This window comes from Cucurbita maxima, unplaced genomic scaffold (genome assembly GCF_002738345.1).
Source record: "Cucurbita maxima cultivar Rimu unplaced genomic scaffold, Cmax_1.0 Cma_Scf00059, whole genome shotgun sequence".
In the NCBI taxonomy this organism is placed as follows: Eukaryota; Viridiplantae; Streptophyta; class Magnoliopsida; order Cucurbitales; family Cucurbitaceae; genus Cucurbita; species Cucurbita maxima.
In genome coordinates this window covers 562,017-577,328 of record NW_019272075.1, presented here as the reverse complement: position 1 = coordinate 577,328, position 15,312 = coordinate 562,017, and the positions used below count along the sequence as shown (strand labels likewise).

At 35.2% G+C, this 15,312-nt stretch overlaps 2 protein-coding genes across 2 annotated transcripts; both read right to left on the bottom strand.

Moving 5' to 3' along the window:
- Positions 1–6,381: 6,381 nt before the first annotated feature.
- On the bottom strand, positions 6,382–7,144 carry LOC111471853 (probable carbohydrate esterase At4g34215). Its single transcript, XM_023117518.1, has 2 exons — positions 6,949–7,144; positions 6,382–6,788 (listed from the first exon to the last, which is right to left on the bottom strand). The coding sequence occupies exons 1-2, from the start codon at positions 7,142–7,144 to the stop codon at positions 6,382–6,384; spliced, it is 603 nt and encodes a 200-aa protein (XP_022973286.1).
- Positions 7,145–11,685: 4,541 nt separating this feature from the next.
- Positions 11,686–12,450, bottom strand: LOC111471852 (probable carbohydrate esterase At4g34215). The gene has a single exon (XM_023117517.1). The coding sequence runs from the start codon at positions 12,448–12,450 to the stop codon at positions 11,686–11,688; it is 765 nt and encodes a 254-aa protein (XP_022973285.1).
- Between the last annotated feature and the right edge of the window lie 2,862 nt (positions 12,451–15,312).

Below are 15,312 nucleotides of genomic sequence, written 5' to 3'. Positions count from 1 at the left end.
TATAGGATACGATTTATTAACCGATGTTTCCAAATTGAAAGTTGGTTCATTAGTTAGAACCATATAAACCGATACCCAGAACTCCCATTAACAAATGAATGGAACCTCCTGCAGTGTACAAAATCCACTTTGTAGCTGAATACAACCATTTCATTCCTCCCCACATCGATAGAAGTAGATAAATGGGAATTCATTCTCACTCCCACATGAGAAAAAATAGTCAAAGGTCTCGAGCAGAAAATGATCCTATTTGACCGCTATACATTGCTAACATTAGAAAATGGAATAATCTGGAATCTCAAGTAACTGGCCAAGCCGCTAAAGTAGCTAAAGTGGTGATAAACAAATAGGTCCTATGGAAAGGCCATTCCCAATCTCGAGTCAAAATTAAAAAAAAAAAAAAAAAAAGGATCCATTTATAATCCTCTGTCAGTTGCATTAATGGATCGTCTAATTCGAAATGATAACAAAATGCATAGGTTGTTAGAAGGAGCTCGAGTACACAGATACATATCATATACTTGTTCCTTACTTGATTTCCTCTATGAGGGAAAAAGAAAGAAAAGTCAGAAACCCGCAAATATTGGAAAAACTACAACTATTGTTAACCAAGATACACTTGGACTAAAAATATATATATATATATATATATATATATATATATATATATATGTATGTATATTTATTTTAGAGTTTTTGTCGGTAAAAAGGAAGGAAAGAAAATAGATAATTCAATAAGGGGAGGGGGCTTTTCAAGAACGTATCAATAAGCTAGACCCATGCTTCGAGTTCTTTCATGCCATAAATAAATGCGAACACTCAATCAATCCGTCGGACAGGCAGATTCACATCTCTTACAACCAACACAGTCTTCTGTTCTTGTGGAGCCGAAGCTATTTGCTTAGCTTTACATCTGCCCCAACCAAGGTCTCATTTCTATTCTAATACATCTGTGGGGCAAGCTCGGACACATTGAGTACACCCTATACATGTATCATAAATCTTTACTGACTGTGACACATGATCATGGAGTATCATACAGAGACTTGATGAATATCAGAGTTTATCTGAGAAAAAAATACTACTTTTTCAACAAATTCGATTGATTGATACGAGTTTCTTTCCTGTTACCAGAAATTGACGAAACAATAGTTGCGCCAATAGCTACTTCATGCAATAGCTATAACCAAAATTGAGAAAATATTCCCTTTGGCGACTATCAAGAAAATGTTACGAAATTCATACATATTAACTACATTCAGTATAAGCTCGAGACACATAAGGGCCCTAACTGTATTTCGGCTCGTGATCAATTCACCGATAGAAAAGAAATAGGCACTTAGAATAAGTACATGTTCGAGCATGATTGACCAACTCCTTATCAATTCCGATTCATTTCAATATGAACAAAAATGTAATAGATTCCATAAAAGTATAGAACAAGGGAATATAAAAAATGTAATAGATTCCATAAAAGTATAGAACAAGGGAATATATTGGTAATCGATCGAATAAAAGAATTTAGCTTTTAGACAAACACAACCTTCAAATAGAATTGAAGGGAAATTTGTGCCATAACATAGAACAAAGTGGAATTTATTCTATTTCTAACTAAATATTGATTACTGGCGAGCCACGACAATTGCGCCGATCAAAGAAAGCAGCTAAAAGAATGATCAAAATTAGTTCAAATAGAAGAAAAACAAATGTTGATAAATCAATTCCAATTTGTTGACTATTACTTATTAAGGCTCTAGAATCAGTTTTGATCTTGTAGTCCAAATAATCTCATACCATTACGTATCTACAATAGTAGTCATTTGTGAAACAAAAAGACTTGTACAAACTTGAAAAGTCACTCCATTCCCAACCGTCCAAAGATTCAAATCTGAGGAATATTCTTCACCCTTCATGAACATCACAGCAAATATGATTAAAACATTTATAACTCCCACGTAAATAAGGATGCCCGGCAGCTACAAACTGGGCGTTTGCTAAAATATGGAATAGAATAAGGATAAGGATATAGAAAGAAGAACCAGTCCCAACGATAAAGCAAGTCCTCAAAACTCGATTGGACTAAGAGAAATCCATAAAGAAGTTCCTCGAGATCATCAAATTCGTTCAAGAAAAGCCAAACGTGTCGTAATTTTGACCGACAATTTAAACTCTAAAGAGAAAGATATTGATATCACAAATACTGATGATTTTGACGAATCATCAGACGAAATTGTTTTGCTACGGTATTCCCAACTATCGAATTTTTGTCGAGACGTAATTAAAGGCTCTATGCATTGTCAAAGATGTAAAACAGGTATTTGCAAACAGCTTCAAGCAAATGTACGTTCTTATCTTTTTTTTTGACAGACAAGCCCATTTTGTCTTCTTTTGATATTCCCGAAATAAGAAAAACGCTTTTTAGACCTTGGATATGGAAAAACACAGAATTGACTATTTCGGATAATATATTGGAAAAGACAGAGATGAAACAAAAGCGGTGATGATAAGAAGAGCCAAGGAGGAAGAGAAACAAACATGTCTAGAAAGAGCAGAAACCTGAGATAAGGCACTACTTGGTCAAGTAATAAGAGGTTGTTTGTTAGTAACTCACTCATTTATTATAAAATCTATTGTGATACCCTCATTGATAATAGCTCACAATCTGATTCGTATACTACGTATTTGAAGGTACTGATTGGTACAAGGATTGACAAAATTGCAAGCAAGAAGGAAATGCATATAAATGTCCCTATAATGGTGTTCAATTATCAGAAAGAGAATTTCCACAAAATGGGTTAACAGAAGCAAATAAAGATCTTATTTCCTTTTCGTGTGAAAGCGGACTACATATTTACGTTACCTAATCCAAATTCAATAAAAAAGCAAGAAAAAGAAAATGACTAAATCCATTTCCTTCCCATAATGAAGCAAATCGAGAAAGAATTGATAAAACGAATCTTGACTTTATTTCAACTATAAATCACTTTCCAATATTAGTAATAAGAATAGAAAGGTCTTTGGGGACTTATCATACTCACAAGCATATTGATTTGACTTACAAATTCTAACAAACAAACCCAACCTATTAACTTAGATAAGTTAAGATCTATGTTTCAATTGAACATCTCTTTTTCTTCAAAATGCAATGCAGGTTTATTTTGTTAAAGTTGTTGGAGCACACGATTCCATCCCGACTTCAATCTTCAAACACTATTCCGCAATAATGAATGGAAAAACGGGTTAAGGGGTCATTCTGACTATGATTTATATCCAATTAGATGGACTAAATTATTCGCATAAGAATTACTACATCCTCCATTGAAAGAGGAGAAAGAAATCTATAGGTGTTGATAGTTCCCAAGGAGTTCTAGTTTCAAAAAGAATTCTTAAAGGGGGAATATTTATTATCGAGCCTGTTCGTCTGTCTGTCTGTAGAAAATGGACAATCTCTTATGTCTCAAACCATACGTATTTCATTAGTTCATAAAAATAAGTACCAAATCAAAGATATCAAGAAAAAGGCTATCCTTATAAGAAGAGTTTTGCTGAATCCATTGCAATACATCAAAAAACGAATGAAAATAGATAGAACTAGCAATCAATCATCATTATTAAGAGGATATTTTGGAGATATATTAGTTAGAATATATCTGAGATATTTAGGAAGTTGTTAGTATAAATTTGATTAATCGTGTATTTTATTTATTTACAAGATTTAGTTAGTTATATATTTTTTCTATTTTTAGGTATTAGTTAATAGTTTGTATCTATTTAAACGTGGTAAACGTGAATGAAGATCATACACTTTTCCAATTCTATTTTCTATTTATATTTCTTTAACATGGTATCAGAGCATCGATCGTGGTGTTCTTAAATATCAAAATTTCCTTTATGGCGGAATCAGCCAAATCCAGCTTTAAAATTTCGGATGTTGATTTAACACATCCTTACTATATGCATCACTCTAATCCGCCAGGATATTCACTTGTTCCAATCAAATTAAATGGAGCAAATTATCAATCCTGGAGTAAATCAGTTATGCATGCTCTTATTGCCAAGAAGAAAATTGGCTTCATTGATGGAACAATTGAGGAACCGCCCCAAGATGCAAATTCAACCGAATTCGAACTCTGGAATCAGTGCAACAGTATGATAATATCTTGGTTAACTCATTCTGTTGAAGCAGATATCGCTAAAAGCATTATTCATGCCAAGACAGCTCATCAAGTGTGGATTGATCTTCGCGATCAATTCTCACAAAAGAATGCTCCAGCAATTTTTCAAATACAAAACTCGATAGCAACGATGTCACAAGAAACCATGGCACTGTCAACATATTTCACCAAGCTCAAAGCACTCTGGGATGAACTGGAAGCGTACCGCACACCATTTACGTGTAATCAATGTCAAATACATATTGATCAACGCGAAGAAGACAAGTTGATGCAATTGCTCATGGGGCTCAATGAGTCTTATAAAACGGTGAGATCTAACATATTGATGATGTCTCCATTACCTAATGTGAGGCAAGCTTATTCATTACTTGTACAAGAAGAGATGCAGCGATAGGTAACTTCGGAACCTACTGAGAATTTCTCGATTGCATCAGCAGTGCATAAGAAAACAACATATTCAAAATTCGCCAAGGACAAATCGTGTGAAAACTGCAATAAAAGTGGTCATACAATCAATGAATGTCGAATTCTTAAGTTTCATTGTAAGTTTTGTGATAGAAGGGGACATACAGAAGATCGGTGTCAACAGAAAAATAATTCTACAAGAACAAGACAAGTCAATCAACACAATCATCGTGGATACCGATCATCTGCAAATATGGCCGATGTTTCACAGTTGAATACAGAAGAACAGTCACCTAATTCCATTCCAAATTTTTCTTCTGAGCAATTAAGACAGATAGCATAAGCCTTATCTGCAATCAATCAAAACCCTTCTGGTAATTCTGACAATCACATCAATGTTGCAGGTTTGTTTCCCATATCTACATTATCTATTAACTCTGCGAGTTATAATTCATGGATTCTCGATAGTGGAGCTACGGATCATATAGTATCAAAATCTTCTGTTATGACTGATCCAAAGGCTGCCATCATGTCTACAATAAATTTGCCTAATGGAGAGACAGTATGTGTGTCACATACTGGCAATATTTTCCTTAGCCCTAATCTTAAGTTAAACAACGTTTTATGTGTGCCTTCATTCAATTTAAACCTAATGACGATCAGCAAACTTACCAATAACTTGAAATGTTATGTCACCTTCTATCCTGATTCTTGTGTTATGCAGGACTTGGCTACGGGGAAGATGATTGGCTCGGGTAAACAATTTGGAGGTCTCTATCATATTTCTTCATCTCCAATCAAATCTTCAACTCATCAAGTATCTCAGTCATCTGATTTGTGGCATTTACGTCTAGGTCATCCTTCTTTTTCTTGTTTTAAATTTCTAGCTGATCAATTGCATCTTAATAATGCGAGTTATTCTCATAATTGTAGTATCTGTCTGTTAGCAAAACAAACTAGGTTGTCTTTCCCAAGAAGTTCAATAACAACCCATTCTGCCTTTGATCTGATACATTGTGATGTTTGGGGACCACATAAAATTCCTACCCATTTTGATTTGCGTTTTTTTCTCACTATTGTTATGATTTTACTCGATGTACTTGGGTTTTTCTAATGCAACATAAGTCAGAAGTACATCATTTGTTAATGAACTTTGTTAAATTTGTTCAAACTCAATTTCATACTACTATCAAGATAGTTCGATCAGACAATGGGACTGAGTTCCTATCTTTGCAACCATTCTTTACTTCTTGTGGTATTGAATTTCAACGCACTTGTGTCTATACTCCACAACAAAATGGAGTCGTAGAACGTCGCCATATCCTAAATGTAGTTAGGTCTCTTCTTTTTCAGTCACAGGTTCCACTTAATTTTTGGGGAGAGTGCATTTTAACGGCTGTTTATCTTATAAATAGAACGCCATCACCAGTGTTATCTAACAAGACACCCTTTGAAGCACTCTACAAACGATCACCTACATTTCATCATCTTAAAGTTTTTGGTTGTAAATGTGCAACTATAGTACATCCTAAGCAAAAATTTGAACCTCGGGCAATTCCTTGTGTTTTCGTAGGATATCCTTGTGGTCATAAAGGTTACAAATTGTATGACATGCAATCTCACAAATTCTTTATCAGCCGTGATGTTAAATTTTGTGAAAATGATTTTCCTTTTTCATCATCTTCACAAACTTCGACATTAGCTCCTTCGACTCCTGTTGTTCCACTTCATTATCCATCCTACTTAAGCATCCATCCTCCACCTTCCATTCCTCCTTCACCTCCTATCCCTTCACCTAAGATCATAGTAAATGACCGTAGTGGGCTAGATATGTGTCTGCCAACCATTTACCCAACACAATCTCAGTTTCGGTATTAAAATGACCATGATCCCACGAAAAGCCTTCAAATGTGGTGAAGTTTATAGGCAACTCCCAGGAGTCGATAGTAATGATGTCTGGAAGCTCTTTTTGGACTGCATCTTCAGCTGCTCTCACTGCCGGCAAGTTATGAGTATCGTGCTTCATAAAAAAGTCATAAAGGGATATCTTAACAATAATGACCGGTAAAAATCTAAGCTTTATATCATTGCGGATGTCGGTGATGAACTTCTTTAAGTTGTCTTTGTATCTTTGAGCGGTGTCATTCATAGCCGCATCGCTTTCTCCTTGATACCAAAACAAAGCACGCACAACTCCACCTTCTTTGTCTGATGTTTTAATTCGTTCGATGAAATTTTGGTAAAAAGTTGCACTAGGATTGCTAGGGTTTTTCATCCATTGTTCAATTAAAGTGCCACCCCTAGCACAAGGAACTAAAGCACGATGCCAGCCTTTTGTCCAGCTTTTTCTTTCAACTGGTGAGCAAACGGTATTCCCGGACCAATCCCTGGAGTTTCGTTTTGCCGACGTCAATCCCCAAATGGAGAGGTTCGTGTGCTATCTCCCATTGGCGCTCAGGGTTCAACCGTAGGATGAATGGGTCGGATTGACACTCTGATGGGACCTTCCCATCCCACACAAGTTCCCCCTTTGGAGTTTTCTCTACCCCACCTCCACCAGCCATGTTGCTCTGACCGGCAAGGATGAATATGTTTGTGGGAGAAGTAGCCCCTGAAAGGGAAGGGCTTAACAATATCGTACACATCAAGATTGATAGTTTCAGTAAAACCATTTTGACCCCTTGTGTCTGCCAATAGACACAGAAGAAGATAAGTATAAGGGAATTAAAAGCTACTTTCTGTATAAGGGGATTAAAAGCTACTTTCTGTGTCTATTAGCAGACACAACTACTCTCCCGTTCAAACTCTTATCACTCTCCTTCTATTTTATAATTGATCTATGCTTCTCCATTCCTTTGTGAGTGATCCTCACTTTTTATACTTAATTTTGATTCTATTTTTAGTATTATTTAAGTTTCAAAATCAGTTTCAATCGGTCAATATTTGTGGATTGAGAGTATTTTTCGATCTTAATAGTCTTAGATCACACCTAATTTGTCTAATATATCTATATATAGAAGGATAAAAATAAATTTTCAACTATGAATTTTATTTTTATTATCATTATTATTTTTCAATCTTGTCTCACATGTCTTTTTCATAAAAGATGGGATCTTTTGAAATTAAAATATATTAGAAGATTTAAGTTTTGTTGGCTCCCAAATAAACTCTAAGCTCCTTTTTCTAAATGGATGAATATTATAGGTTAAATTAAACCAAGTAAAACTAAACCTAGGAACGTTGGACCAAAACGAGATTAGGAGCACAAAGGAGAGCATAAAACGTTAATGAGTTAGATTTGATGAATTTTTTTGATGCATCAATAGCATGTACTCTTTGGCTCTATTTATGTGCTATTGTTTATGTTATGCGATCTGAACCAACAATGTGATATATGCATGTATTTTCTTTTCTCTTTGACGATGACTGCAATGTATGTGACCATGTTTATGCCCTTCGAGACACTGTGACGTATCATGTTTGATAAGAATGTATGAAATACAAAGAATATGTATGTACTTCGCGGATTATAACAACAGTACAAAAAGAAGAATAATAACAATGATAATAAATAATAATTAAATAATAAAAATAATAAGAATAGTAATTTTCGGAGTGACCGCTCCTTCCTCTCCCAACTATCTCTTCTCAACCAACTAATCAGTCAAAATTCAGAAGAAGCACACGTGTTCCTGCATCAATTAAGAAAAAAAAAAATACCAACAACAAGATTTACAGGAGAGCTGAAGATTTAACTGGAGAGACAGATCTTGGAGATTTAATTGGAGAGACATCTCCTTCTCATACATGCAAGGTTGTTACAAGATATCAGTTGGAATCAGATTTCCTTTTCTTTTATCTAATTATTCAGAATTAGATCTATTGCCTAGTTATTTAGATTTTAATTAGCATGTTAGGTTAGAGAAATAACTAAAATCAATGACGCCAATATTTGTCAACAAAATTAAGTAAATTGGAACCGAGAGAAAAAAAAAATGGAAGATAGAAAGTAAATACTGAACAAAATGGAAGATTTGGTGAAAAACAGATGAAATACATAGAAATAGAAGTAAACAAATGGGAAATATGGAATTGATTAGCCGTGCAATTCAAGAACCTATTAAAATTGGCAAAAGATAATTGTGAACTTAATTAAAATAAAAAGAAGAGGAAACACTACCTAAGAGGAAAGAAAATATATGGTAAATATTAAAGAGTTTTAAATGGATGACATCAAAATGAAATTATAACAAACATTTAAAATTTTATTCATGCAAAGCCTCTAATGTTCGCATGATGTTTAACACATGGGCCAATGTAAATTAAAGAAATAATTTTATAGAAGTTCGAACTTGAAACTGATGTCATGAACTCACATAGGTTGACTTGGATTTCAAATGACAGAATTAAACTTTCATTAAGGATAAATTCGTGACAATAACTTAAACTAATCACATAATTGACCTTACTATAGGATAGGCTAAAAATTGTATGAATTATGATGGTGTATGAATTGTGTCGTATGATGTCGTATGATAGTATGTGATGATGTATGAGTTATGACGATGTATGAGTTGCATTGTATGATGTCGTATACTAGTATATGATGATGTACGAGTGTATGATGATGTATGAGTTATGATGCATGCTTGATGATGTGCGTAGTATATATATATATTTTGATGAATGACGTACTTGATATGCTTGATGCACTTTATAGCAATATGATGAGTATGACGATTGCGTGACGTTTACCTTAATATGATGATGTTTTCCATATAGAGCATGCTATATGATGATGGGTGTCATATTGTATCATGTCGTTAGATCGACATAGGACACAACCCTAAGAGCATGAAAATGATATTAATATAAATATCCACGAGTATGTGTTACCTAGAGTAACAAAGAGATGAGACTAGAGGGTTGCGTCAGAAGAGACATTATGATGGATTTAGAGGGACCTCATGCATACATAAGCATAGGGCTACTTCCCCTAGAGATGATGAATGCGGATGGGCACAGTATGATGATGAGTGTGAATGTGCACGAGTGCCAATGCGCACAGATGAGGGTGTTCATGAGGCGCATGACACTATGAGGTTCCGCTGACCTCCAAACGTTGCTACAGATTAGCTTGACCAAAGGGTCCATGGGGTGTGCAAGCGCCCTGGAGATTCAAACTCGCACGTGTGAATCGTGTGTAGGGAAGTACTACACATCCAATTTGTCCGAGACTGGAGGTCACCCTTGTGATGATTAGAGATAGGTCCTTAAATCATGATTGCATGTGCTTGCATTTGCATGGCCCCCTATAGTGGGGCCACTTACTGAGTATTCTTTGAAATACTCAGTCCGTGTGCCACATCATCGATACCCCAACCACGTGATCGAGACCTATACGCTCCACCCCTTTGCATGGTTACAGGTCCACTCCTTGTAGCAGCGCAGTAGTTAGTAGGTGATCCAAGACCTGAGATAAAAGAGGCAGCATATTCATATACGGAATCCATACAAATTATTCAACAAGTTTTGGAAGGAATTCCAGGAGGCGGGCGGAAAAGAGGGGAAAGCTCTCCGTTCCTGGTTCTTCTGTAGCTGGATTCTTCGAAACCACAAGAATCCTTAGTTAGAATGGGATTCCAACTCAGTACCTTTTGAGATTTTGAGACAGTACAATGAAAGTTGTAAGCTGTGTTCGGGGGGAGTTATTGTCTATCGTTGGCCTCTATGGTAGAATCAGTCGGGGGCCTGAGAGGCGGTGGTTTACCTTGTGGCGGATGTTAGCGGTTCGAGTCCGCTTATCTCTAACTCATGAACTTAGTTGATACAAAGCTATATGATAGCACTCCATTTTTTCGATTCGGTAGTTCGATCTCGGAAGAGAAGAAAAGTAATGAAACTCGTGATGGCTACTGAATAACCTCCTTTGACTTTCTAAATAATAAAGCCTTTGACTTTAGTATTCGTTTGTCAAATCTTGTTCAGTTCCACGAGTTCCAAATCCTGTCACCTCTACCTATTACTTATCTTTTGAACAGTAACGAGAAATCAATTGAGATAAAGGCAAGGCGCACTTGTACAGAGGACGACGACATCGCGAGCAGAGATTGTGGTACGTGCATATGGTAGGCTCATATTTAAATTCCTAGTCTTAAGTTAGAATAGGTTATTTTGCTTTTATTTTCTCTAAATTTCAGTATTTCATATTTAAACACCTAATACCATAGTTGCGTTTGCCAGAGAAGAAGTTGTTTTAAGCATTTCTCGAAGTTTACATTATAAATGATGTTCATGTAAGAGTTATATTTCTGTATTATAGATGAGCATGAGACGTTAGTAACGACTCTGAGTATGTGGAAATTTAGGGTCGTTACACGTATAAAACTTACAACATGAGTAATACAGAAGTATTGTATCCATCGTTTCATTGAACGATGTTTTTTAATTCGGATCTCGTACATGTTTAATGGGACCTTATACATGCAATATTATTCGTGTTTCTTTATTTTCTGTCAGTTTTCAGTAGTGTGAAAGTGCGCTATTCCTTAGTCAGGCCTAAGGGGTATGTTAGCCACCTGATACAGTGGATTAAAGAAGTATTATGCATTCAACTCTACCCGGAAGAGGAAGTAGAGCCCAAGGAATTAGGTGCCACCAATGATGATACACGTTATAAGTGTATACATATTCTAACTCGAACAATTGGGTCACTTAATATTTTAAATACTCATCCTATGTTCAACATTTTTCAAGTAAATGTAAGATTTTCATGTACCAATGTCACGACCTAGAATGGCTGCCCTCGACCTACTGAGCAACATTTTTCAAGTAAATGCAACAACCCAAAATGGTTGCCCTCAACATTTATCTTTCTTGAATTCCTGAGATTTATATAAGCAGTTTTCTCTTCTACCACATCTACAAATTCTAATTTTGATCTTTAAGAACAAAGTTTGATTATTTTTAATTATTTAAATAAGAAACTTCCACAAAAGTGGAGTATTAAGTATGTTATGGTTCAACAAAGATGTGGTTTAAATGATTTTATTGAGATAGAATAATAGATCAATCAATAGAGATTAGAGAATGACACATAATAAGATCATAGTAAATGACCATAGTGGGCGAGATATGTGTCAGCCAACCATTTGCCCAAAGCAATCTCAGTTGCGGTATTAAAATGACCATGATCCCAAGAAAAGCCTTCAAATGTAGTCAAGTTCATAGGCAACTCCCAAGAGTCAATAGTAATGATGTCTGGAAGCTCTTTCTGGACTGCATCTTCAGCTGCTCTCACTGCTGGCAAATTATGAGTATCGTGCTTCATAAAAAAGTCATAGAGGGCTATCTTAACAATAATGACAGGCAAGAATCTAGGTTTTATATCATTGCGGATGTCGGTGATGAACTTCTTTAAGTTGTCTTTGTATCTTTGAGCAGTGTCATTCATAGCCGCATCGCTTTCTCCTTGATACCAAAACAAAGCACGCACAACCCCACCTTCTTTTTCTGATGTTTTAATTCGTTCGATGAAATTTTGGTAAAAAGTTGCACTAGGATTGCTAGGGTTTTTAATCCATTGTTCAATTAAAGTGCCACCCCTAGCACAAGGAACTAAACCCACGATGCCTGCCTTTTGTCCAGCTTTTTCTTTCAACTGGTGAGCAAACGGTATCCCCGGACCAATCCCTGGAGTTTTCGTTTTGCCGACGTCAATCCCCAAATGGAGAGGTTCGTGTGCTATCTCCCATTGGCGCTCAGGGTTGAACCGTAGGATGGATGGGTCGGATTGACACTCTGATGGGACCTTCCCATCCCACACAAGTTCCCCCTTTGGAGTTTTCTCTACCCCACCTCGACCAGCCATGTTGCTCTGACCGGCAAGGATGAATATGTTTGTGGGAGAAGTAGCCCCTGAAAGGGAAGGGCTTAACAATATCGTACACATCAAGATTGATAGTTTCAGTAAAACCATTTTGACCCCTTGTGTCTGCCAATAGACACAGAAGAAGATAAGTATAAGGGAATTAAAAGCTACTTTCTGTATAAGGGGATTAAAAGCTACTTTCTGTGTCTATTAGCAGACACAACTACTCTCCCGTTCAAACTCTTATCACTCTCCTTCTATTTTATAATTGATCTATGCTTCTCCATTCCTTTGTGAGTGATCCTCACTTTTTATACTTAATTTTGATTCTATTTTTAGTATTATTTAAGTTTCAAAATCAGTTTCAATCGGTCAATATTTGTGGATTGAGAGTATTTTTCGATCTTAATACTCTTAGATCACACCTAATTTGTCTAATATATCTATATATAGAAGGATAAAAATAAATTTTCAACTATGAATTTTATTTTTATTATCATTATTATTTTTCAATCTTGTCTCACATGTCTTTTTCACAAAAGATGGGATCTTTTGAAATTAAAATATATTAGAAGATTTAAGTTTTGTTGGCTCCCCAAATAAACTCTAAGCTCCTTCTTCTAAATGGATGAATATTATGGGTTAAATTAAACCAAGTAAAACTAAACCTAGGAACGTTGGACCAAAACGATATTAGGAGCACAAAGGAGAGCATAAAACGTTAATGAGTTAGATTTGATGAATTTTTTTGATGCATCAATAGCATGTACTCTTTGGCTCTATTTATGTGCTATTGTTTATGTTATGCCATCTGAACCAACAATGTGATATGTGTATGTATTTTCTTTTCTCTTTGACGATGACTGCAATGTATGTGACCATGTTTATGCCCTTCGAGACACTGTGACGTATCATGTTTGATAAGAATGAATGAAATACCTTGAATATGTATGTACGTCTCATATTGAACTTTACAACTTGACTAATGTGGAAGTATTGTATCCATCATTTCATTGAACGATAATTTTTAATTGGTATCTAGTACATGTTTAATGGGACCACATACATGCAATATTATTCTTGTTCCTTTTTAATTGGGTGTTAGTCCACAGTCACGCCTAGGGGGTATGTTAGTAGTCCCATCAATGATGTACATGTTGTATGTGAATATATTGTCACTTAATATTTTAAACACGGTTCCAATAACTTTCAAACTTTACAAAGTCATCAATCATCAGGAAATAAGGTCCACTACAAATCTACATGTTATTTGGGGATCATCTAGATCATGAATAGAAGATAAGTTACCTTAGGAGCATTACGGTCATTTTATAATGTTGCTTAGTTTAGCTACTTAACCTTATTTAATGACAAAAAAAATTCAGATATAATCTTAACATGCCATAATATGTTTCACTTTAAAATTTCATGGGTAATAGAGTTCATTTAATAGGTTATTTTAACATTACTTAAATTTCGAGCAAATCGATCGGTTAAGGGTCTTAACTCAAGATTCTTGATGTTTTTCTTTCATTCATACTTAGTTTAAGGTTCATACTAAGATCCAATGGATTCCTATATATATTTCTTAAGAAAATTTCAAGTTGGCTACTTACCTCGTCGTGGACGTTAAAAGCCTTCGTTCTCAAGCTTCCAATAGCCACTTGTGGTCCTCCCCATGCCTCTTTTACTGCTTACAACACGTGCACGACAACTCTGCATGTGCTACACATGTCACCAACTACCTCCACTACAAGTCAAGTTTCTCAGCGAACAACTTTTTAGACAGATTGGCGACACCAAGGCTAACAAACAGCACCCTAATCTTGTGAGTAACTAGAACCAACATCCAATTTATCATCGCCCGGAACACGCATGACACTTCCCTCTCGTGGATTGACTACGCTATTGGTGACTTGAATCCGTCGAATAGGGACCCATAGTTCATCTATCTGTACAAAATGATGGACAATTTATTAAAATCATGTTTGTCATTGAAGGCGAATTTGACGTCAGCTTCATAACCACCACCAATGTCCTTGTCTTGAAACATTAAGAATGAAGTCATATACTCTTTTTGTCAACATTCACTTACTTTGTGTTTACTCGTAATAAAATCAAACTAAAATCTAATGTTTAAGTTGTATGAATGAATCATTCATTCTTTCACGGATTCAAAAAAGAGGTCAAATTCATTTTATTTACTAATTAGGTATATAATTTTGATCAAGGGTATACCTAATATGAAGTAAACAATTCAATTATTTATTGTGACTAATTTCATGTGACCGTGTATATTATATGAGTAATAAAATTCATTTTAGGCATATTAGTTATATTAATGATATATCTAGTACGAAATTACATTGACATACTTCAATGTAACGACCCTAAACTTTCACATATTTAGAGTCGCTACTAACGTCTCATACTCATCTCTAATGCGGAAATATAACTCTTAAAATGAACATCATTTATAACATAAACTTCGAAAACGTTTAAAACAACTTCTGCTCTGGAAAACACAGTCATAGTATTACGTGTTTAAAATACAAAATACTGAAATTTAAAGAAAATAAAAACAAATACAAAATAATTTAAAACAATGAAATGCAAAGCAAACTATTCTAACCTAAGACAAGGAATTTAAATATGAGTCTACCATTGATAACTCCCTAAAGTAGAGTTATATCAAGTCTATAATTTAAAACAAGGGAATGCAAAGCAAACTATTCTAACCTAAGACTATAAATTTAAATGCGAGTCTACCATTGATAACTCAGTAAGGTAGAGTTATATCAAGTCTTTTTATAGTTAATTTTTGTAACAATTCAGGCCCACCACTAGTGTCTTCTTTGGGCT